Below are 23,803 nucleotides of genomic sequence, written 5' to 3' on the forward strand. Positions count from 1 at the left end.
AACACATCACAACACCACTGGTGCCATGAAGTCTGACACTTACTTGAGTCTTAAAGACTTAGGGAAGACTTCTTGGAAGAGGAGAAGTCTAGGCTGAGATCCGAAAAATGGGAAGTACGTACCCATCAAGGTTCTTTAGACTGATTGTGCTGGGAGTCTGAAAAGGAAGGTTTCACAGAGGTGGAGATGCTAGGCTGAAATCCCAACACAGCAGTCCTTTCCCAACTATCCACACGTTTCAAAGTCAAGTTCCTTGGTCAGGTCGTAAAAAAAACAGCATGCCAGCTTTATGTATGTATTTGATTCCTTTACAATAGCTGCACATTCTCCTTTCTCCAGCGTTGCAATGTGGTGGCAATGAGGAAAGTCCACACACAAGGCCACCCATGTGGATGCTTAATCTAAACTTATAGGGATGCAATTTGTAATACTTAGTACATTTCAGCTTGTTTAAAATTGTCTTTTTATCTGGTTTCCCCCTAAGAAGAGACACAATATAGCTTTTTTTTTTTTTACTTTTTTACATTACTGATTGAATCAGTCATACTGATCTTAGAAGTATAAAACCCTCCCGGAAATAAAGTCTCGTCAAAAATTGCCGGGGGGCCTTCAACTTTGCCGCCTTCATCGTAACTCGTCCAGGCTGGTTTGAATTTCCTCTAATCTGGGGAGACAGAGACAACCCGGGAAGCCTGCAAGGCCGCAGAGAATAAACATTTGTAGTGGGTTCTAAGAAGCTGGGGGGATTAGGCATTTCATTTAGGAAGAGTCCGTTATTGAGGGTTTATCTGGAGAGAGATTTTTTCCTTCGGCACGTCGTTGCACCAGGCCGTGGTAGGTATTCCTAAAGGGTTCACTTAAAGTTAAAAAAGTCTAGCTTATTTATGTTCGGTCACGTCCTGGGCCCATCCTTCAGTCTCTCAAGTCTGTATGCTGAACTGATGACAGCTCTTTCGGCACCAAGGCCACAGCTTCCCCCGCCTCCTCCCCCTTCTTTTCAAAAAAGAGCACTTCCGGGATTCGCAAGGACGCGCGGCCTAGGGAGGCGGAGTCTAGGAGCGAACTCCAGGTCAGGTCTCCAGGTCCCGCCCCCGACGATGGCTCATCACCCCACGCGCCCCCTCCGCCCGCCAGGTGTCGCAGGCTCCGTGAGTCCGTTTCTCCTTTTGCTAGTGCCCGCTCCATCGGACCCGTTCGTTCTCGCGAGAGTAAGAGCGAGGCCTGCCGGGAAGGATGCGCGGCCTTCCAAAGGGTTGCCCAAGATGGCGACCCTGGAGGAGGAATTTACGTTGGCTGGGTTATCCTTGGGCGCCGGGCCTGACGGACTCCTAGGCGTGGAGCCGGGCGCCAAAACAGACCAGTTTCTGGTGACGGAGGGCGGTAGGACCGTCATCCTCTATAAGGTGAGGGTGATATGGTCGGGGCACAGCTGCTGCCGTCTCGCCCTTTTCTTGGCATGGAGCCGGAGATTCGGGTTTCTCACAAACTTCGGAAGGAGATCTTATAGCGGGCTTAGCGGAGAGTAGCTTGGCCTCTCCGGGACTCTGAATGAGATCTAGAGTCTGCCTCAGTGTTTTTCCTGTAGTAGAGAGAGGCGTATTTCCGAGTTACGGGTGGCAGAGCAACTAAGTGCATGTGGGCTAGATTCCGAAAGGAAAGGAGGCACGTGCTTTCGCTTCACATCTCCCGTATATGGTCTTAAGATTCCCTCCTGGGGTGTCTGTCACCCCATCTGCTCTCAGAAGAGTCGAACGAAGGTTGGTTCGGCGGGAGAGGATGACACAAGGGTGGAACAGTGATTTAGCTCTGTGTGTATACATTTCATCCCCCTCTCCATGAGAAAAAAAAAGTGCTTTTTTGTCTTACTTGATGGCGTGGGGGTTAACCTCGATTCTGAGTGTCCTGTCTGTTGGCAGTTCTGGTTTGTGTTGTGAAGCCAACAATTCAGTTCCGGGTTATCTACACGCCCCGCCCCCGTTTTAGACTAACGCTTGGCTTAGCTCGCCCTCTAATCAGCTTTGCATTAGTGGTCTCTTAGAAAGCAATTATTTTTATCTGGGCTGCCGAACATATTTTTCCATGTCTTTAAGAAGTCAGCTGTTGACTTTGAAGCTTTGAGAACAGGTTGCCAACTGTTCCCTATACTGTTGCTTGTTTCGGCTTCTCTGATGAAATGACACCGTTGGTGTTTACCTGGGCTGTTAAGTGGATTTTTTAATTTAGGAAATTTGTTAAATGCATCTTTATTACTAATGAGTTCTTTTGTTTTGATTGTAAGGTTACTGCTTTTAATGTCTTAAATTGACTTCCTGAATATTGTATGTTACTCTTAATTTCATTAGGTTTCTGATCAGAAACCCTTGGGCAGCTGGTCAGTGAAGCAAGGTCAAATTATAACATGTCCAGCTGTATGCAACTTTCAAACCGGAGAGTATGTTGTTGTTCATGATGATAAGGTGAGAGTTTAAAACTTTAATATATTCAGTACAAATCAAATGTTGATTTATTAACTATTCATATTATATGTGCAAAAGGAGAATAGAATGCTTTTTAACTTGTATGTTTTGATTTAAGGTTTTGAGAATATGGAATAATGAAGATGTAAACTTGGATAAAGTATTTAAAGCTACAGTAAGTCTTTGGTTTTCCAACATATTTAGCTTAATGGGGAAATGGAGTCATGTATAATGCAGTATGGGTTATTTAACATAATGCTTCTGGGAAGGGGAGCATAAAGATTGCAATCAGTTCTTTGTTTTAGTTATCTTATAGTATACCATGGTAACATATCCCAGTTCATGAGTTAATATGAGTTTATTTTCCCATGAGGTTGAAGATTTAAGTAACTAATTCATGGATGGTAAATTTATAGTTATTTCCATGAGTATAGATGTTCAAGATGTGGCCTTTGTGAGAACAAGTGAATTTTACTATGCTCTTTCCTAAAGTCCTGTGTACCCTGTGTAAGGTTCACATATTATGTATTTTAAGAGTGGCACATAATGCAATAAAAAAGAACCATAACTACCTGTGCCTTTTCTAATGACTGAAAATATATTAATTGAATTTTCTTACCTGTAAAATGAGGATCTCAAACTAGGTTAATATTGAAAGTTTCCTCAGGTTCTGAAAAGTCTAATTCTAAGTATAATTGGCACACTCTAGATGTAGCTCACAGTAGTGCTAATTCAGATAGAATGCAGTTGTTGCTGCTTGGACCATTTAAATGTCTAGCCAGCTGACTCTGCTGTCCCCTGGCTCCCATCTTTTCATTTACCTTGAAGTAACATGATCCTGACTTTTATATAGTGGAGTTTTTTGACCCCACATTAGTGTTAATTTCTTTGCTGGGGCTTACACACTCTACTTACAATTATGGCGGCAGTCTTCATCTGGCACTAGAGCTGCTTATAACCCTGTACTGGTAGCTTTATTTATACCTCTCCCCATCTCCAGTTTTGAGAGACTCAGATTCCAGCCTTAGTTTAGCATTCATAGTGTATATTGCAAGACCTTTAGCGCTTTAGAACTTAACTCTATGAAATGAGCAGATTAAATGAGATACTTGGCGCTGCTATTTATTGAACATCTCTTATACTTCAGGTACTTTTCAACACCTCGTATACATTATTGCTATTTTTCACAGCAACTCTTAAAGTAGGAGGTACTCTCCTCTCTTAACAAATAAGGAAACTGAGGCTCAGAGAGACTAAATAACTTGGTGATAATATTTATTTAACATAACTTGTGAAGAAACTGGAATCATATTTCAGTCATTTAATCAGTGACTTTATATCAGGTACCTACTATGTGTCAAGCACTGGTTGTATAATCACTTACTGACCCTAACCTTGCTCAGAATTGTAAGTGCTTTGTTTTTTGTTGTGGTGGTGGTAGTGGTTGTTTGCTTGGTTCTTTTTGTTTTTGATTGGCTAGTGGTGAACCACCAAAATACAGATTATTGCTTGTACATTCTGGAAGCAGACTTGTTCCAGGTCTAAATCTATGGTTCTGGCTCTGTTCATTACTATTATGAAGTCTTACTTTAGGAATCCAGTCTTTTAATGAGGAATATCTATAAACCATTATAGAGTGATCTTCTGCTTATGCTGTTAAGTGGCAAAATAAAAAAAGTTGCAGAAAAGTGTATATACCATGCTACTTTCAAATATGAACATGCATATAAATATTTGCTTATATTTAAAAAAAAGCACAATGGAAGGACAAACCAAAAATGAATAAAAATGGCTCCTTATTGGGGGAGAGCAGAGGACAGGATGGAGGGGATGAAAGCAGAAGTTAGACTTCTAAATATATTTTGATTTGTAGATTTGACTTGGGGACCATACATGGTTGTAAAGCAAAATTAAATCAAAATAAAAACAAATCAGACCTTGAAAAATAGCTCTCCTATGATTGTCTTTGTTCTCTCATATTAGATGATAATGGTTTTAGAATAAAAATTAAAATATTTCTACAATCTTGCAGTTGTCAGCTGAAGTGCACAGGATACATTCAATACAAGGAACCGAACCACTAGTGCTATTCAAAGCAGGTGCCATCCGTGGTCTAGAGGCCTTGCTTGCAGAGCCCCAGCAGAAAATTGAAACTGTTCTCACTGACGGAGAAGTGATTAAGTAAGTTCCGATATGTGTAAGTGAATTTTTACCAACATGAAAATGCACTGTGCATCTTTTTTCATAACATTCTTCACATTGTTTATAGGTATTTTGAGTAAAAGCATGTCAAAAGTAACATAACTAAAAGCCACTTATAAGACATTGGCCATAATAACATCACCAAAAACCTCTGGAGTGATAGATAATTGAAGAAACTGTAACAGTAATATGAGCCCTGTACTAATGACAGGTAACTGGGTAGTCAGAGCTGTTGAAAGATGAAACGATGAAGTGGACGATCCCAAAAGACCAGATTCTTTCTGTTTCTGTCATTTTGCCCAGACTGCCAAGCTCGCAGTCTTTTCCTCTGAAGAAAAGTGAAGCTTGTAAATAAAATCATGATACTGTCTTGAGGCCTGTGCTTTCTCAGATTCTGGGATAAAATTGGGAAAAATGAAAAATCAGGAAATTTTCAGGATTTCACATCTCTGATGCTCGTTATTTCAGTTAACTTGGTCCTTCTCCAGGTCCATCTTATGACAACTAAATTTTTGAAAATCAAAGCAAAGATTAGTACTTATTAAGTGAACAATGTGGACAATGACCAGTTATGTCCTAAACTGACCTGATGAGTGCCTCTAGAGTGTGAACAACTGTGTTTGGGGGAAATCTTCAGGTATAAAAGATGTAGGTAGAAGATCTGGGTTCTAATCTCCACTTTGCCACAAACTGGCTATGCCAGCTTGGCTAAGGGACCTTTAACCTCCCTTTGCCAAATGTGGAAGGCAAATGTGGAAGGCAAATGAGATCCTAATGTTTCCCTCAGAACAGTAGTCCCAAAAGTGACTCTTGAGAAATAAAAAGGGATGTCAAATAATTTGGGGAAACATGGTACACTGTCAACCCCCTCTTGTAACTTGACTCTTCACATTATCATCTTAAAGGCTCTGGGAAGTTCAGCAACCTGCTTTAAATCCAAAGATGCATTGACAGAGAAATACTTACTAATGCCATGTGGAATGTATTTTGAGAACCACTGAATTAGGTGTTCTCTGATGCCTCTCTGGTAATTTTGTATATTATAATTTTTCTTTTTTAGATGGACAAAAGTTTTCATGGTATTTAAGCATCCTATGTTAATTTTTGTGACTGAAAAAGTAAGTGATCTCTTCTGTTCCTGGCTCATTTTGTGAAATTCCAAACTCATGTATATTATTTTTAAAACTAAAAATAAGGGCTATAGTATTTCTCTCAGAAAAATTTTTGAAAAGTTTAAATGTTGTTTTTCTTTTTTAAAAAAATATTAAATTGTCTGTAATTATTTTCTATGTCTACATTACATCATTTTATAACTTTGAATTGGAAAAGAGGTTTTAAAGAACTCATTGAAGTAATTAGAATGAGGCAAAAAACTTCTAGTTTTAACATATTTAAATATAGTTGGTTGAAATGGGAATATTTATAAAATAAAGTAACCTTTTTTTGCAGGATGGAAATTATTTTGCTTATGTACAAATATTTAACTCACGTATCTTAAGCAAATACACACTCTTATCTGGACAAAAAGAAAAATCTGTTATACAGAGTTTTACTGCATCTGTGAATAGGAAATTCATCTCTTTGAAGTCATTAAGTAAGTTTTTTATTTTCTTTAAACTTTCAGAGATTTTATGTAAAGGAATATTATAGGGAAGTGGGTACTTCTGATATGGTGTGGGAAGTGGGTACTTCTGATTTGGTGTTTTAGGTTTTTTGCAGTTTTCTAGTATAGCACATCCATTTTCCATGCTTCCTTACAAACATTTATCCCTTCACTTTTTTTGCTGTGCCATGTCTGGAATGCATTTAGTACCATGTTCTGAGGGGCTGTTGAAGTACTTCAAATGGAGCACAGTTTTCAAACATTATCACTGTAACATTTACAACCTTAAAATTCTCCAATAAATAATATGTCCAATAGCTCCTATAAATAATAGTATTACCAATAAAAAAGAAAAATGTTCTTTTATTTTTATCATGATAAGACCTAGGTTCTTTGATAGTATAATTAGTAGGGCATAAAATATCTGAGGTTAGCTTTGAAAGGCCTCTCTGTTCATCTTTTCCAACCATAAGACTTAGTGGCCCTTCTTCAAACAGTGACTGAATCCGGCAGGCAAGAGGATTAACAGTACAGCCTTGGCCTATGCCAGGTGGTACGTCACATACTTTTTAATGCCTTGGAATTTTCCTATATAAAATGACCTAAAGTAAAACAGTCTTACGCTTCTAGGGCAAAAACGAAACAAAAAAAAACCTTATGAAGATACTTTGAGAAGGCTAAGGGGAATGGGGAACAATATTTAGGAATCCTTTTCCATATTATCATATTATCACAAATAAAATTCTCCATGAAGTTTTTAAACACGCAAATATTTGCAATGGCTATTTTTAGAAAGTCTTCCATCATTTATCATATGTAGAAGGTCGTTGGAATGCATTTAGTCCTTTGCTGAAGAGAGACTGGTTTCATTAAAGTTTAACCAGTAAGACAAATTTATTGTTAAATGAAAGTTTGCGGATTATGTTTTAGCTTAATGAACATTGAAGTAAGGGAGCCTGGGCCAATGGGTCATGTAGATTTTCATGTAACTTTGGCAGAAGCACATGAAATTGCCAAAATTCAATTGACCTACAAAAAACAGCAACTTCATGTAGGGTGACTGAGTATCAAGAAATGTAAAGTATAGACCAGAATGCTAGTTTCTAATAAGGGATATTTTCTTTTAAGAGTTAGATTGTCATTGATTGTATACTTTGGATGGATTATATGGCTTGGGCATAAAACTGCTTTAAAAAAAAAAAAAAAAGAACTAGATTGTATTCCTGGTAGTCCCCTCTCAGTATTTTAAGTTACTGCAGGTATTTACAGTTTTTATCCCTTGGCTATTGTGGCATTCTTTACTGAGATTTTTATAAATAAGATTCCTCCCCCAATTGGAGATTTATTGAATATTCTTTAAGGGAAAGCATAGAACGATGTTATTGTAAGAGTACTTTTCTGTTTTTGGTTCGATCCTTTATCAATTTGGTAACATTCTATAAACAACCTAGTACATTTAACCTGTAATATAGATAAAACTTTTACCCAATAATGAGCATAAATACTTATTTCTAACAGGCTCTGATGGATGTATATATGAAACCCTGATACCGACATATCCGAGTGACCCAGGCAGAAATCAGATGGTAGTTAGATCACTGTTGCTCAAGGCCGTTGTGTCTGGTAATGCTAGAAATGGTGTTGCAGTCAGCGTCCTGGATCAAAATCACATAGCAGTCCTGGGAACTCCACTACCAACTTCTAAGGGTAACTGAAGACCAGTCTTCTGGATTTTTCTTTCAAAGCATGCCTTTTAGTCTTCCATTTCTTTTTCATTTCCTTATTGCCACCCTAATTTATTCTCTTTATCGCCATACTTGAATTATTTCTGTAGCTTCCTAATTCTTCTTGAATAGGTCTTTGATTTCAACTTGCATTGATTAATCTTTCAAAAATACTTCTTTGTGTCACTATCTTGCTCATGATGGTCATGTCATAAAAAAATAAATACCTGATAATACTTGTGCTAGTCCATAGGGATTTGAAATGTTGGTAATGTTGAAGTGTTGCAGTAGAGATTGATTCATAACTTGGGAGCATTTCACTGCAGGGTAATCCACTGGGCTTAGATAGTTTGTGGTGCCAGACTATTAGTATGCTGTCCGTCTGTGTGACATCTGAACGGGATTATCCCTTTCTTTTTTCTCACCTCTCTCACCTCTCTCTCTCTCTTTCTCTAACACACACGCGCACACACTTACACACTTCTAATCTATCATAAAGAACACAGTTGCTTCTTGTCAGTGCAAGGTCAGGGACTCCCAGTGAAAACTATAAAAGTCAGAATCTATTTAGCATTCAGGTCCCCCCACAGTCTAGACCTCATCCACCTTTTCCAACAACCTCTTTTCACAGTTTCTGAGCAAGAACCATCTACTTCATTAAGGCCAGGTTTCCTGTTGACCTCAAACTTGGTATGCCCATCTTCACCTGTGTACTTTGTTCCTTTCTGTCTCCTACTTAATAACATTAGGATAAGAGCTATTAGTTATGACTATTGTGTGCATTTTACTTACATTATCTCGTTATTTGTAGCATTTAAACCTCCAAAGAACCATGTGAGAAAACATAAAGTTATCATCCCTGATTCGCAAATCGGAAAACTAAGGTATAGAATAGTTATGTAACTAATGGAACTTGGATTCGATCCATACAGGTTGACTCCATTATGCCACATACTCTACAGCTTTCTACCAGTCTAAGTCTCATCCATTCTTTGCTGCTACTTTTTAAAATTTGTTTGTTTTTTAAATTTTTTTGAGTAGGTATTATATTTGCATTGTTCAAATATCAAAAAGCATTAAAAAGTTGTATTAGTTGATAATACCTAACATATAGCAGTTACCAAATTCCAGGCACTATTTGTAAGCACTTATATATTAATTCATTCCTTACAGCAACTCCATGAGGAAGAAACTGTTTTACAGATCAAGGACCCTGAAGCATAGTGGGATTAATTATTACAAAGATGACACAGTCATTAAATGGCAGAGCAGGGATTTGAATCCAGTCTGGCTCCAGCAGCCTCGGTCTTAGCCACTTTACCATTCTGTGATTCTCCTCTCCCATTTTCCCTCTTCCTAGTTCCCACTTCACCCCCAAAAACCCAGTAACCACTGTTACAGTTTTCTACGTATCTTTGCAGAGTTTTGAAATGTGTATGCAAGCAAACACTATTACAAATGCACTTTTTTCCTCTTTATTTTACACAGAGAGTAGTATACATACACACTGTTGGTTGGTGCAGCTTACTTTTTAATCTTCCTTTTTTTTTGACAGCTACATAGTATTTCATTGAATGGATGTGCCACAATATATTTAACCACTCTCCTATTGTTGGACATTAACCAGTGATTCTTTAAGAACTGCCTCACTTAGAGCTCACCTTCTCTAAAACCTTTCCTGCCATGAGCCCTCATTTCTTTGAACTTTTGTGGTAATCACTGTCTTCATTACTCATTTTTACATTTAATTAAGCAAGACTTGTGTGTTTGCTGTGACTTCCCCAAAGCGTAATATATTTACTTCTTCTGAATTTTCTGTCTTATTTTGTAGAATGCCTTTCCATATGGAACATAAAATTTCAAACACTCCAGGCTTCAAAAGAGTTACCACAAGGGACCACTGGTCAAGTAAGTTTTTACACTTGGGGATGTCTTCAGATTTAGTGTTGAATAAATATGCTGTAAGGGAAGAAAAAGACCTCTGGGTCTATTTTTGGCAGTTACTAATTGAAAACAAGAAAAATTTTTTATCTGAAAGATTACTTTTAACTTGGTTATTGTTTCTCTATGTTTGCCACATCAAAAGACTAAATTGTAGCCAGTTTTAGATCAGGGAGGAATAATTAGCTAGTTAATACAAAACTCTTTTTTTAAATCTCTTTACTTTGGTATATTGAATTATACCCCACAGCTATTACTTTACCCCAATAAATTAGACTTTTAGGTTATATATCTTAATCATTTCCATGGAATTACACAATTTTATAAAAATTTTATAAATTAAATTTTTTTAAGATTTATTCACACACCATACAGTCATCCGAAGTATACAGTTGTTCACATTACCATCATATAGTTGTTCATTCATCACCCTGCTCTATTTTGTACATTTTCCTTATACCAGAAAAAGTGAAAATAAGAATAAAAAAAGAAGAGTAAAAAAAGAACACAGAAATTGTCCCCTCCTCCCGTCCTATTTTTCCTTCAGTTTTTGCCCTCATTTTTCTACTCATCCATCCATATGCTTCGTAAAAGGGAGTGTGATCCACAAGTCTTCCGCAATCACATTTTCACCCCTTGTAAGCTACATTGTTTTACAATCGTCTCCAAGCTTCAAGGCTACTGGGTTGTAGTTTGATAGTTTCAAGTATTTACTACTAGTTATTCCATATAAATTAAATTTTATAAGAGTAAAAATTTAAGCTGACCAGCCTGTAGAATTCCTGAGACAAGGATCCTTGTCTCATTCTCTGTTGTGTCTTCAGTGCCTGCAGAGGTACTCAGTAAGTATTGGTTGTTTAGTGAATGAATATTCATAAAAAGATAAAATATAAATCAAGACAAGAGGAAGCTATTGATAATTTTAATTAGAGAATAAAGAGCTGAGGCTTCTCAGCATATTATTTGATTCTAAGTTATATTTGAAGAAATAATTTTAACATAATTAACCACTCAACGGTTCCACTGCTGTAGCAAAAATTTAGATTTCCATGTTCCTCTAAAGCTTTTGTCATATAACTGTGTTATTTGTTCGTATAATTGTTTGCCTGTAAGAAAGAAACTATTTTAAATCCCACTTTTTTTCATTTAGCACATTATAACAGCTTGCCCGTGTTACAATAGCCTTGGTAATTATCATGTTAATAGATGTGTAATACTGGCATTACTAATATAAAACAGTTCACTTATTTTATTTTATTTTATTTATTTTTTTAATTAAATTCAGTTTTATTGAAATATATTCACATACCATACAGTCATCCATGGTGTACAATCAGCTGTTCACAGTACCATCTTATAGTTGTGCATTCATCACCCCAATCTATTTTTGAACATTTTCCTTACACCATAAAGAATCAGAAAAAGAGTAAAAAATAAAAATAAAAAAAGAACACCCAAATCACCCCCCCATCCCACCCTATTTTTCATTTAGGTTTTGTCCCCATTTTTTCTACTCATCCATCCATACACTGGATAAAGGGGGTGCGATCCACAAGATTTTCACAATCACACTGTCATCCTTTGTAAGCTACGTTGTTATACAGTCGTCCTCAAGAGTCCAGGCTACTGGGTTGGAGTTTGATGGTTTCAGGTGTTTACTTCTAGCTATTCCAATACATTAAAACCTGAAAAGTTTACATACTGTATAAGAATGTCCTCCAGAGTCACCTCTCAACTCCATTTGAAATCTCTCAGCCACTGAAACTTTATTTCATGTCATTTTGCCTCCCCTTTTTTGGTCAAGATGTTCTCAATCCCATGATGCCAGGTCCAGATTCATCCCCAGTAGTCATATCCTGTGTTGCCAGGGAGATTTACATCCCTGGGAGTCAGGTCCCACGGGGGCAGGGCAGTGAGTTCACCTGCCGAGGTGGCTTAGCTAGAGAGAGAGGGCCACATCTGAGCAACAAAGAGGTACTCAGCAGGAGACTCTTAGGCACAATTATATGGAGGTATAGCCTCTCCTTTGCAGCAATGAGCCCCACAAAGGCAAGTCCCGTGATAGAGGGCTCGGCACATCAAACTGCCAGTCCTCAATGCTTATGAGAACATCAGCAACAATCCAGGTGAGGAAGTCCAACACTTCCGCATTTTCCCCTAGCTCCTCAGGGAGGCCCTGCGTATATATTTTTATTCTCCACCCGAGTTACTTTGGGATATGTCGGTATTTCACTCTAACTTATACTATATCACTGTTCAGAAAATATAGATCCTGTACCAAATGAACATCTCTTCCCTTGGTCTCACATGGAATTTGAAGTTTAAAACAGTTCACTTGTTTTAAATGTATATATTGGTCATATTTTTTGAGTCAAAATATCATTTAAATTATGCATCATTCAGACATGTACAAAAATAAGAACTGTGTTTCCCTATTCCAATTACTGTGTTGCACGTGAGATTCTTCTGGGAAGTTACTTGTTTGCCTTGTCTTTTTTTGTTATACTAATGTAGCTCATATCATGTTATAAGGTAAAAGACTTCGTTGAGTCAGATCTTCAAAGAAAAAAAAATTGCTTACATATTTGATAACTTTTTTTGTAGCTCTGGTATTATGGGGAAAATTTGTTTATGCTACATGGAAAATTTCTAACTGTGATTCCATATAAGTGTGAAGTGTCATCATTAGCAGGTGCTCTTGGAAAACTCAAGCACACTCAAGATGCAGGTAGGAACTTACTTAAATGTTTGTTTTATCAATACAAACCATTTTATTAGCATTCAGTTTGCTATGCCCATTCCCACAGCTTTTAATTTCTTAATTTTGAAATTTGCCACACTTCACAGAAACTTTCTTGACCCAGAGAACAGTCCACATTGCAGCTCTTATGCCAGGCTGAACGACTACACTGTATTTCAACAGCCAGTGTACTTTTGACTTCAGGGTCAGTGGGAGAATCCTTAAGACAAGATCAGTAATGCCTCTACCCTCCATGGTTTACCAGTGGCCTCCTCTGTTGGCTTAATGTTGCTAAGCATAGGGCCTTTTACTATATTATGATTTACTTTTCTGAGGTTATCGGTACCATTACATGAATTTTAATGTCTCTCTTAAACTGAGTAGGAGTAGTTGTTATTTATTGTTTTTTGCTTGATTGTTTGGGCAAATACCAATAGACAAAAAAAATTAGAGAAATACTGTATTTCATGTTTTCTTAGGTACTCACACTGTCTCCCATTTTGTAAGCTGGGAAGCATCTCAGGGATGTGGCCTTAGATCACAGAACTCGGAGCAGTCAAGGAGAATCGTAAGTTTAATAGTCAAATAGAAATATTAGAGCAGATGTTGAAAAAAAGAGAAAAGGATGAATTAATTATTTTAATGATTCGTATTTGTAAAACTCCTACAGCTTTGATCTTGATGACAGCAGAATTTGAGCTTGTGCCCAATAATCACATAGCCCTTATCCAAAAATATGTGGTCTGTTAATTTTTATGGGTGTGCGCATGTATATGTGTATTTGTGGTGTGTTGAGGCTCAAGTGTGAAAATAGACTAATATGCAATTAGCAATAATACCGTCCTGAATGTAGAGATTTTATTTTGTGTTTAAAGCACAACAGCTTTAAAAATTTTATGATATTTAATTTGAAAATTGAAATAAGCCCACTTTTCAACTATAACAAAATTTACTTTTAAAAACAGTTGAGATTAGAACAAAAGTGTGCTGCTCCATTTGGGGTGTTACATATTCTTCTAATTGTATATTGGATTTTTTGTATTGTTTTGAAATCCTAATCAATTTACTGAATTCCAGTTAAGAACAAGAAAAGTTGAAGTGAGTGTACAGCCAGAGGTTCTAGCATCCGAACAACTTTTATCAACCATAAAGGTAAATAAAATATATTAGAAATAGGAAAAATAAGCTCAAGTGGTTAAAAGAAATCCTACCTACCTACTTTTTACTATATCTTATTTTAATGATCATTTTTATACTATAGCTAACATTTGCATAGTATCTTAGAGTTGCCAGAGTTAGTCCAATAACTTGGACTTCACTACAGTTTTATAGGTTGATGTGATGGTGGTGGCCTCATCAATATCTCAGCACAATGAATAATTTAGCCTCCTAAAGGTTTTTCTTTTTAACTTTTTATTTTGAAATACTTTCAGACTTACAAGACAGTAACCAAAGATAATAAAATCCCATGTACAGAACTCCAACACACCCCTACCCTCCAGATTCCCAGATTCACCAATTTTAACATTTTGCCACATCGGCCATATCATGCTATTCACCTGTCCATCCATCCATCCATCCATCAATCCATTTTCTGAACCCTTGAGTGTAGGTTGTATACATCATGCTCCTCAAACAATGAACACTGCCATGCACACTTCTTAAGAGCAAGGTATTAACTTACGTAACTACCTTAAGTACACTTAACTAAGTTCAGGAAATATATAAAGCCTAAATTCTATATTCCAATTTTCTTTTATGTCCCAATAATGTCCCTTTGAGCTTGCTAGATCCCTTCCAGAATCATATTTTTATATTTAATTGTCATTGTTTCTTTAGTTGCTTTCTATTTTTTTAATCGTGGAAACATATATACAACATAAATCTTCCCATCCCAACCCCTCCCTAGCATATCATTCAGTGGGATTAATCACATTCCCAGTGTTGCTATACCCTCACTACTTTCCATTACAAAAACTCCCATCTCCCTAAACAGAAACTCTGCACCTATTATGCATTAACTCTGCATTCCCTGGCAACCTGTATTCTAAGTTGTTTCTATGAGCTTGCATATTCTCTGATATTTTCTTTATGTTACCATGGGGCTTACATTTTATGTTGTGAGTCTTTAACAATCTTGTTTGCTTTGATATTCAACTTAACTTCAATAGTCTGTACAAACTATGTTCCTCCACCCCTCCAGCCCCCCACCTTCCTGTAGTTCTTGTCACAGATTACATGTTTTATGAATTATAAGTCCAAAACTGACTTAACATTACATTTTATGCAATTGCCTTTTAGATCCTGTAGGAAGTAAAAAGTGGAGTTAAAAATCAAAAATATAGTAGTACCGGTATTTATATTTACCCCATCATTAATGTCAATGGAGATCTTTATTTCTTCGTGTCAGTTGTCCACTGTTCTTTCCTTTTGACCTGCAGAACTCTGTTTAGCATTTCTTGTAGGGCTAGTCTACTGGCGATGAACTCCCTCGGCTTTTATTTATTTGGAAATATCTTAATCTCTTCCTCACTTTTTTTAAAATTCAGTTTTATTTAGAAATATTCACATCCCCTCCAGTCATCCACAGTGTACAATCAACTGTTGACAGTACTATCATATAGTTGTGCATTCACCACCACAATCAATTTTTGAATTCTCCTTACTCCAAAAAAAAAAAATAAGAATAAAAGTAAAAAAGAACACCCAAAGCATTCCATTCCCCCATCCCACCCTACTTTTCATTTAATTTTTGTCCCCATTTTTCAACACATCTGTCCATACACTGGATAAAGGGAGTATGAGCCACAAGGATTTCACAGTCACATTGTTTAAGCTACATAGTTATACAGTCGTCTTCAAGAATCAAGACTACTGGGTTGCAGTTCAGCAGTTTCAGGTATTTCCTTCTAGCTATTCCAGTACACTGAAAACTAAAAAGGGATAATATAGCACAGAAGAATGCCCTCCAGAGGACTTCTCGACTCCATTTGAAAGGTTTTTCAGCCACTGAAACTTCACTTTGTTTCATTTTGCTTCCCCCTTTTGGTCAAGAAGATTTTCTCAATCCCACGATGCCAGATCCAGGCTCATCCCCGGGAGTCATATCCCACATTGCCAGGGAGATTTACACCCCTGGGAGTCTTGTCCCATGTAGGGTCTCCCTCACTTTTGAAAGACAGTTTGCTGGATGTAGAATTCTTGGTTGGTAGTTTTTTTTTATTACAGCACTTTAAATATGTCATCCCACTTGCCTTCTTGCCTCCATGGTTTCTGATGAGAAATCTGCAGTTAATCTTTTTGAAGCTCCCTTATTGAAGACACATTGCTCCTCTCTTGTGTCTCTCAGAATTTTTGATGGTTTGACTTTTATCTTTATCTTTGACATTTGATGATTTGATTACAAACTAAATAGTCAGGGGTCTATTTGGGTTTATCCGGCTTGGAGTTTGTTCAGTGTCTTTGTTGTATGTGTTCATGTCTTTTGTTAGATTTGGGAAGTTTTTTCAGCCATTATTTCTTTGAATTTTTTTTCCTGCTCTTACTCTTTCTCTTCTCCTTCTGAGACTTCCACAATGTGTATGTTGGTATGCTTGAGGTTTCCCACAGGTTCCTCAGGCTCAGTTCACTTTTCTTCATTCTTCTTTCTGCTTCTCAGTCTGGATGATTTCAATTGTCTTATCTTCAAGTTCTCTGATTCTTTCTTCTATCAGCTCCACTCTGCTGTGAACCCCTGTAGAGAATTTTTATTTCTATTACTGTGGTTTTCAGCTCTATTTGGTTCCTTTTCATAATTTTCATCTCTCTATTGATACTTCTTGTGTTCAACTTTCATTTTCCTGATTTCCTTTAGTTCTTTGTCCATGTTTTTCTTCAGCTCTCTGAGCATATTTAGAATCATTTTATAAAAGTCTTTGTCTGGTATTTTCCAGGTCTCTAAAGACTTTTTTTATAACTCTTTTAATTGATTTTTTCTTTGCAGTTTGTTTTTATGAAGCAAAATGTTATATCAGCTCCAGTTTGAGAATGCATGAATATTCTTACTAATTTGAGAAGTGAGGAGCCAGGAACTTTTAAATTCAGAGTAACATATTAATGTACCAGACTAAGCTCTTAATTCTGCCCTTACAGAATGATTCAGAAAAACACATTGAAGTAGAACTACGTAAATTTTTATCTATTAAACGGACACCTGATTTTCATACTATTATTGAGGACATAGCAACAGGACTTCTGGGAAGATGTAAAACAGAAGCATCATTTTATCCCCGGAACTCTCTGATGCAGGTTATCCAAACGCATGTGCTTTCCTACAGGTAGATACTTCTATACACCAAACTTGACATGCATAATTCTTTTGACCTGGTTTTTTACAGATCTAATTATCGTACTCTGAAAAAGCTTATAAATTATTTGCAGCTGAGATTTTTCTTATTAGGTAAAAATGATTTAGAATGTTTTTTATTTTTCCTTAGCTTGTGCCCTGGCTTAATGGAGGTTGCCTTAGAAAAAATAGACATACAGATACTACAGCTCTGTCTACAGCAGTTCCCTGACATTCCTGAATCAGTCACTTGTGCTTGCTTAAAAATTTTCTTAAGGTAAGTTAGAAGCTGGCATTCCCTTTTTCACTACATTTTTAACCCATTGCATTATTTGATTTCTGAAACTTTGAGTGCTTAGAAAATGAAATTTTTTCCCAATAAATTTGTCATAAGAATTTCTTGCTTTTGATTGACATCATAGCATTGATGATAACAGTCTTCAAGAAATAGATATCAACACAGAGTCAGTTTTTGATGATAGTGATACTGTACAAGATGAAAAAATGGAAGAGCAAATTATTCAAAATGGCTTTAATCCTGAAGAAGATAACTGCAATAACTGTGATAAAGAGTTAAATGAAAAGCCTCAGGACACAACAGAGGAGACCACTTCGTGCCCTATAATACCAAAAAGAGCAGCTCTGCTGTATCCTTTGAAACAGAAAGAGTTTCCCTTTTACTGTCTCACCTTTCAGGGATCTAATCATCTGCCAAGAAATAACGAAGGACTAATTAGATAATTTAAGGGTTGTTTTTTTCAGTTTTTTTTTTCAGTTTCTGCTTGAAAATGGATTATGTTCAGTGCTGTATTCAAACAACTTAACTTAAACCTGTTTTCTTAATTAGGAAACTATAGTAAGGCAAAAGCTCCATTAATTCTAAAAATTGGTGTTCTGAATAAATACCAATTATTTATAATAGTGAAAAATTCTGTGTCATCTGTAGTGGTTAGGAGAACGTTTAGTGATAGAACTCTTCTATATAATCAAAATGTTTGTAAATTTAGATAAATATTGAGGAAGGGAATTATTTGTAATTTCAGTAGAGTGACCTTTATTTATTGAAAGAGTTTCCTTTAGTCCTAAGTAGAAATGCAGTTCTTCATTCAGCATATAGTGAAACATTTCTTCTGCCACACTTGAAGGATATCCCAGCACAGCACGTCACTGTAAGTATTCTTACAAATCCTAGAAAACTTTATTTCTGGTTTTTGGTTTTTGTTGTTGCTGTTTATGTTGTTTTGCTTAATTCTTTCCAGCTGTTCAGGCAGTCTAAAGTTTTTTCATCCAGCCCTTATGAAAATTTGTGACCAGGAGACTATAGTGAATTTTGGGTGGCAGGCCTTGGCAGATTCCTTGGTTGGTAATTCTTCATGTCAAGCCTGAAGGCGAGATCAAGCCATTTAAGTTGTAAATGAATAGTCACTAAAAAGCATTGCCAAGGGAAGGATTTTCTCTTCACCACCTGTTTATGAACAGAATAAGCTTCCTACCCCCATGCGCAACCCAAACTAGGTAGATCTGTCTTTAATTGCAGGTACTGCATCTTATTTTCATGTCCCCTGATGTCTGGCACATTTGTTTGATGTGGAACAGCCTCTTAAATTTTCTTCCAATCTCTTTGTTAACTTTGTATATAGAGAAAAATTTTCTGTCAAAGTGATAAATTGTCCTCCTTTTTCCCACCCAGTTATTTCTCCAGTATTTGTATTTCCTTTATCTGAAGTGTAGCATAAATGCTACTATGACTCTTCCTGGAATACATCCTCCAACTCTGAACCAGGTGAGATATATTTGCTTAATCTCGTGCTGGAAAAAAATCTGTAAAAAGAAAAAAAAAAAAAAAAGGAATCCACAGAATCAGAACCTGTACTTCAGTAACCAATTTCTCATTGGACTGCTAGTCCGTATGACTCTCCTACTTCACCATTCATACCAACCACGAGGTAGGGAGGGAATCTAAATTTGGTGGATAGATTTTTCGAACCATAACTCTATACTACAGAACTTAATTCATCTTAAATTTCTGACTCTTTATTACGATCCTTTCCAAGCATTTCCTTAACCCTGTTGGAAGAGGACAGGGAGTGGCTGGTAATAGATGTCTCCCTAATAATTTTTAAAAAGAATAAAATGAAGATTAATTAAAAAAATGTTATCAAAGAATCTCTTTAAGTATAGTATTTATTTGAGAAACAGTTGGAAACATTAAAAAATACTTTTTTATAGTTTAGGAATTTGTTATTAAATATTTCACACACTTAATTTGGCCATTTTCCATTTTTAAAACTAAGTTAAAAAATTTAAGTAGTCAATTTTTATAGTTGAAAGTTCCAAGAATATGAAAGGATATGAAAAAAAACTAAATGTATCTCCTTTTTATAGTCCCTTTTAGAGATAAACCAATATTAAGACTATATTTTAGTTCTAGAGTTTTTTTTTCTATATACAAACTTGTATTTCTCTTTTTTTTGTCTTAGGTAATTGAGATTATAGTGTACATGATATTCTGCAACTTGTTTTTTTCACTCAACACTATATTAGATATTTTTTGGACTGGTGTACATACATCTCCTCATTCTTTTTAACCACTGCATACTATTTCATTTTTTCAGTATATGCTTATTCATGATTTCACTACTGATAGACATTTAAGTTGTTTACAGTTTTTTGCTGTTGTAAATGAACCTTCAGTGAGCATTGAGAGAAATTGTTGTGTAAATTCCCAGAAGTGAAATTATTGGATCAAAGGGACATGCATTTCTGTTTTTGAATATGTTGGATTAATTTACCAAAAGGTTGTGATAGTGGGAATTATCACCACTAAGGTCTGAAGGCTTATTTCTCCATATCCTGTCACCTAGTATTTCAAGCTTTTTACCCTTTGCCAATCAGATAGTATCAAATGGTACCTTATTTTCACTTGTATTTCCTTGATAGTGAAAGAGGTAGATTAGGTTTTCTTGGCCATTTGTTTTTCTTTTGGTGAACTGCCTAGTCAGGTCCTCTCTCCATGTTTCCATTGCATTTCCTGTCTCTTTTGGGCTTATAAAGATTTCTTTGTATATTAAGGAAATTAGCCTTTTTCTGTCAAATGTGTTTTAAATGCTTTTTCCTAGTCATTGGTCTTTTTTATTCTGCTTAGTGTAATTTTTGCCATAAACAACTTTATAAGTTTTTATGCTATCAAATTTATTCATAAGCTTTTCCTCTAGGGCTTCTTTATGGCAACATCATGCTTAAGGCCCTCCCCACTCTAAAATTATAAAAATAGTCACCCTGTTTTTCTTTAATATATTAATGATTTTCTTTTCCAAGTTATTACTGACTACTCCTATGAAGAACAGTTGTTTAACTGTTTGAGATAATTATGGGCTTTGAAAATGAATTAACCTAAAATGAAATTTAACATTTAACTTTCCTTTTCCTGTTTATCTTCAGATTATGGATTGGATATGCCTACTTCTAGATGCTAATTTTACTGTTGTGGTAATGATACCAGAGGCAAAAAGGCTGCTAATAAGTCTTTACAAGTTTGTGAAATCCCAGGTTTGTAATTTTTGATAAATACTGGGTTTAGTTTGTGTACCTAAGCATCACCTAAATTATGATACGTAGTTAAAATTTATTCCTGGAATAGTTATTTGGTAATTATGGTGGGTTTGTTTATATGTAGAGGGTATTGTAAAAGTTACTATGAAAACTTTTTTTCTTTAGGTATGTGTTTATTCCGAACTGAACAAGATTGAAGTGAGTTTTCGGGAGCTACAGAAACTAAATCAAGAAAAGAACCGTAGAGAATTATATTCAATTGAAGTGCTGGAACTCTTCTGATATTATCAGTTCTCCTTCATAGATACTTTATGAAGTCCTTTTATGTGAACTCTTCCTGCACATCCAGACAAGAGAGGTGTTTTGTTTGTGGCCATCTCTCAGTTTCAAGAGCAATGTGTCAGCAACTCCCTGGGACCACTGCTTATTGATGCTCACTAGGTAGGACTGCAGGTTTCACGTGAACCTGTTCTAGTTTATGAACATTGGTGTGGAGAGGTTCTGAAACTTTTTAAAAATGTGTAACTGAGCTGATTTTAAGCAAACTTATTTGTGTACTGATAAAAGTCTAATTTCTTATCTTGTGTTTTGAGTTTTTTTTAATAAAAAATCACCATTGAAGAAGCAATTCTAGGGAGAATGTAGTTTTATCAGAGTCAGAAGCTGCCCCAGATTATCAGTGCTTGTGGCAGAAGAGGCACAAACAGGGGAGGGAGGAGCCTTTGGAGAAGGAAGTGGTTGTCTCCTGCCACCCTGTCCTTTTCCTACTTCCGCTCACCTTCTTTCACCTTCTTACCTGCCCAACGGTTGGAAAATACTTCTTTCTATACTTTATCTCTCAGATTACCTCCATGATCAACTGAAAAAAAAATCAATTTAGGATATAAAACTAGATTTCCAAATAGTAAATGGTTTTATAAGATTGACCATAGGCTTTCCAGTTTTAACTTTCTGGATTTAGGACAAATGAAAGGTTTTATGTAGAGGAAATGGATGCTTTTGTTTCTTAGAGATAAATTCAGATTATATTTGTTAAATATGAAATCACTCTTTTAAGTGATGAATTGTTTCTCAGAAGTACTTGGAAATATTTCTGAGCTCTGACTGGAAATCTATTGAGTAAATCATTTTGAAACCTGTGTTTTAATTTGAAGATTTACAGTTTGTTTAAGTTCTGTAAATTCTAGTGCATAGATATAAGTTCAAGTGTGGTTTATAGAACCCAGATTTACAGAATCCTGATTGCCTAATTTAACTTGCATCAGTAAAAGGCTTCATTTTAGGCCAGGCACCCTATATAAATTTTAGTCACAACTAAGGCAGCTATCAAACAGGTTCTCCTTGTCATTCTCAATCTCTCTTTAGACCCTAAAGAAAAGGAATACCAAAAAGAATAGTATGTATTAACTGTCATGCTCACTTTCTGCAATGGGACCTTTTTCTCAGCCAGTTTTCCTGAAAGCAGTACAGTACTTCTCAACAGAAGTGAAAAATGTAAGTCTCCACAATATATATATCCCCTTTTTGTCTTTTTTTGGCTGAACTATTTATGAGTTATTTGCAGACAGACATCCAGGCATCATTAAATTGTAGATTCCTAACCTTTTTCTTCATAAGAATTCTAAGTTTCAAAATAAGAGCTCCTTTATGATTTAAAGATCCATTTTATAGAGTTTAAGATTATTCAGGATACTCATACTTTTAGATTCTGAGTTATTCGTGATTTTCTTAGTATTTTGTTTCTACTAACCCTTAATTAAGAGATAAATTTCTCATTGATTTGTCCATTCTTTGAGCCAGAGAAAACAAGCGACTCAAATTCAATGGTGGTCAGTTCTTAAATTGATGTTTTGTTCTCTCTGATTCCTCTTTTAATTGTCCTTGAAAGTGGCTTCTGCAGTGTCAAATAACTGGCCCAGTCAGGATTCAAGCAAGGTCTTTGAGCAGGGATAGGCGGAAGGAAGATGGCCTGTGCCCCCTCAAACTTTCGTCTGTTTAAACAGAGCTTCTGTATAGTGTCCTTTTAAAGTTTAATTTGGGTTGTAAATATAATAGAAGCAATTCTCCCAATGCTTAAAATTTCTACAGTATGTTCAGATACTCAAAATGTGGCTACCATAGACAAGAGTATAAACTGTATTATGGCTAGCATAATTGAATCTCATTTTAACTGAGTAGAAAAATTTAATCACCATTAATACTAGTTTCAAATTGTTTCTAGCATATCTGCATTCTAAGTTACCTAATTTAGAAAGTGAAAAGTATTTTATAAGGACATACAGAGACTCACGAGCTGAGTTATTGAAGGCAAGAAATGTTATCCTTTGTGTACTCTGAGCACAGGACAGCTGGCACAGTAAATGGGCATTCTGTAAATGGTTACTAAATAATGGATCTTATCTGTCCAACTGTAGAGGAATACTTCTGAGGGTTTGCAAAAATTACCTTTTCTGGAAATTAAATCATCTATGTTTGTTCACCAAATATAAGCAGTGTAGTCTTCTGCCTCTTGACAGTTTATTTTTTTATAGCACTAAATTATATATCAGATTTGTTTCTGATTATATATACTACATCTATATAATAATAAAGGAGTTGTTTTTTAACCAAAGTTCTCTGTCTAGGAAATGATTTCCTACTGTGAACCTTATCTATTTCTAAAGCAAATGTGTACTAGCTAATTATCATTATTACTTAAGATCAGGTATTTATTTGCTTTTTGCTTCCTTAGCCTTTTTTAAATGTTTGGTGACTATAACAGTAGTGGGGTCCATTCACTTTGTCCCGGCTCTTTATTTTGAAATTTTTAATCCTACAAAGAGTTGTAAGAAAAAAAGAAAGAACACCCATATACCCTTCACTTAAATTTACCTATTGATAACATTTTACCATGTTTGCTTTATCTCTCTATGTATTTAATTTTTTCTTTTTTTGTGGAACAACATAAGAGTTATTTGCAGACATCCAGATATTTCACACCTAAATACTTTAGCTTAATCCCCTAAAACAAGGGCACACAACCCAATGCATTTATTATATTCAGGAAATTAACATTATTACAGTACTATTATCTAAAATTATTACAGTCCTTATTCAGATTTCCACAGTTGTCCCAATGTTGTTTATAGCTGGACCTTTTTTTCCTCTAAGATCCATTTCGTTTTCATTTTTCTTTAATTTCCTTTTAATCTAGAACAGTTCCCTAGACATTGACATTTTTGATGAATCTAGGCCAGTTTTGCAGCATCTCGCTCAATTTGG

The 23,803-nt window shown here is 35.8% G+C and overlaps 1 protein-coding gene across 2 annotated transcripts; it reads left to right on the plus strand.

The window, feature by feature from the left end:
• Nucleotides 1–1,214: 1,214 nt before the first annotated feature.
• NOL11 (nucleolar protein 11) lies at nucleotides 1,215–21,121 on the plus strand. 2 transcript variants are annotated; one of them, XM_037809533.1, is made up of 18 exons: nucleotides 1,215–1,403; nucleotides 2,343–2,456; nucleotides 2,575–2,631; nucleotides 4,489–4,637; nucleotides 5,719–5,776; nucleotides 6,108–6,252; nucleotides 7,780–7,968; nucleotides 9,817–9,893; nucleotides 12,531–12,654; nucleotides 13,146–13,234; nucleotides 13,744–13,818; nucleotides 16,798–16,982; nucleotides 17,142–17,267; nucleotides 17,413–17,637; nucleotides 18,078–18,159; nucleotides 18,681–18,773; nucleotides 20,432–20,539; nucleotides 20,708–21,121. In XM_037809533.1, the coding sequence occupies exons 1-18, from the start codon at nucleotides 1,263–1,265 to the stop codon at nucleotides 20,822–20,824; spliced, it is 2,154 nt and encodes a 717-aa protein (XP_037665461.1). In that variant the 5' UTR covers nucleotides 1,215–1,262; the 3' UTR covers nucleotides 20,825–21,121. The 2 variants fall into 2 exon arrangements, with proteins under 2 accessions (XP_037665461.1, XP_037665462.1); XM_037809534.1 differs by having other exon boundaries at nucleotides 1,216–1,403; nucleotides 18,081–18,159.
• Nucleotides 21,122–23,803: the final 2,682 nt, after the last annotated feature.

This window comes from Choloepus didactylus, chromosome 18, assembly GCF_015220235.1.
Source record: "Choloepus didactylus isolate mChoDid1 chromosome 18, mChoDid1.pri, whole genome shotgun sequence".
Taxonomy (NCBI): Eukaryota; Metazoa; Chordata; class Mammalia; order Pilosa; family Megalonychidae; genus Choloepus; species Choloepus didactylus.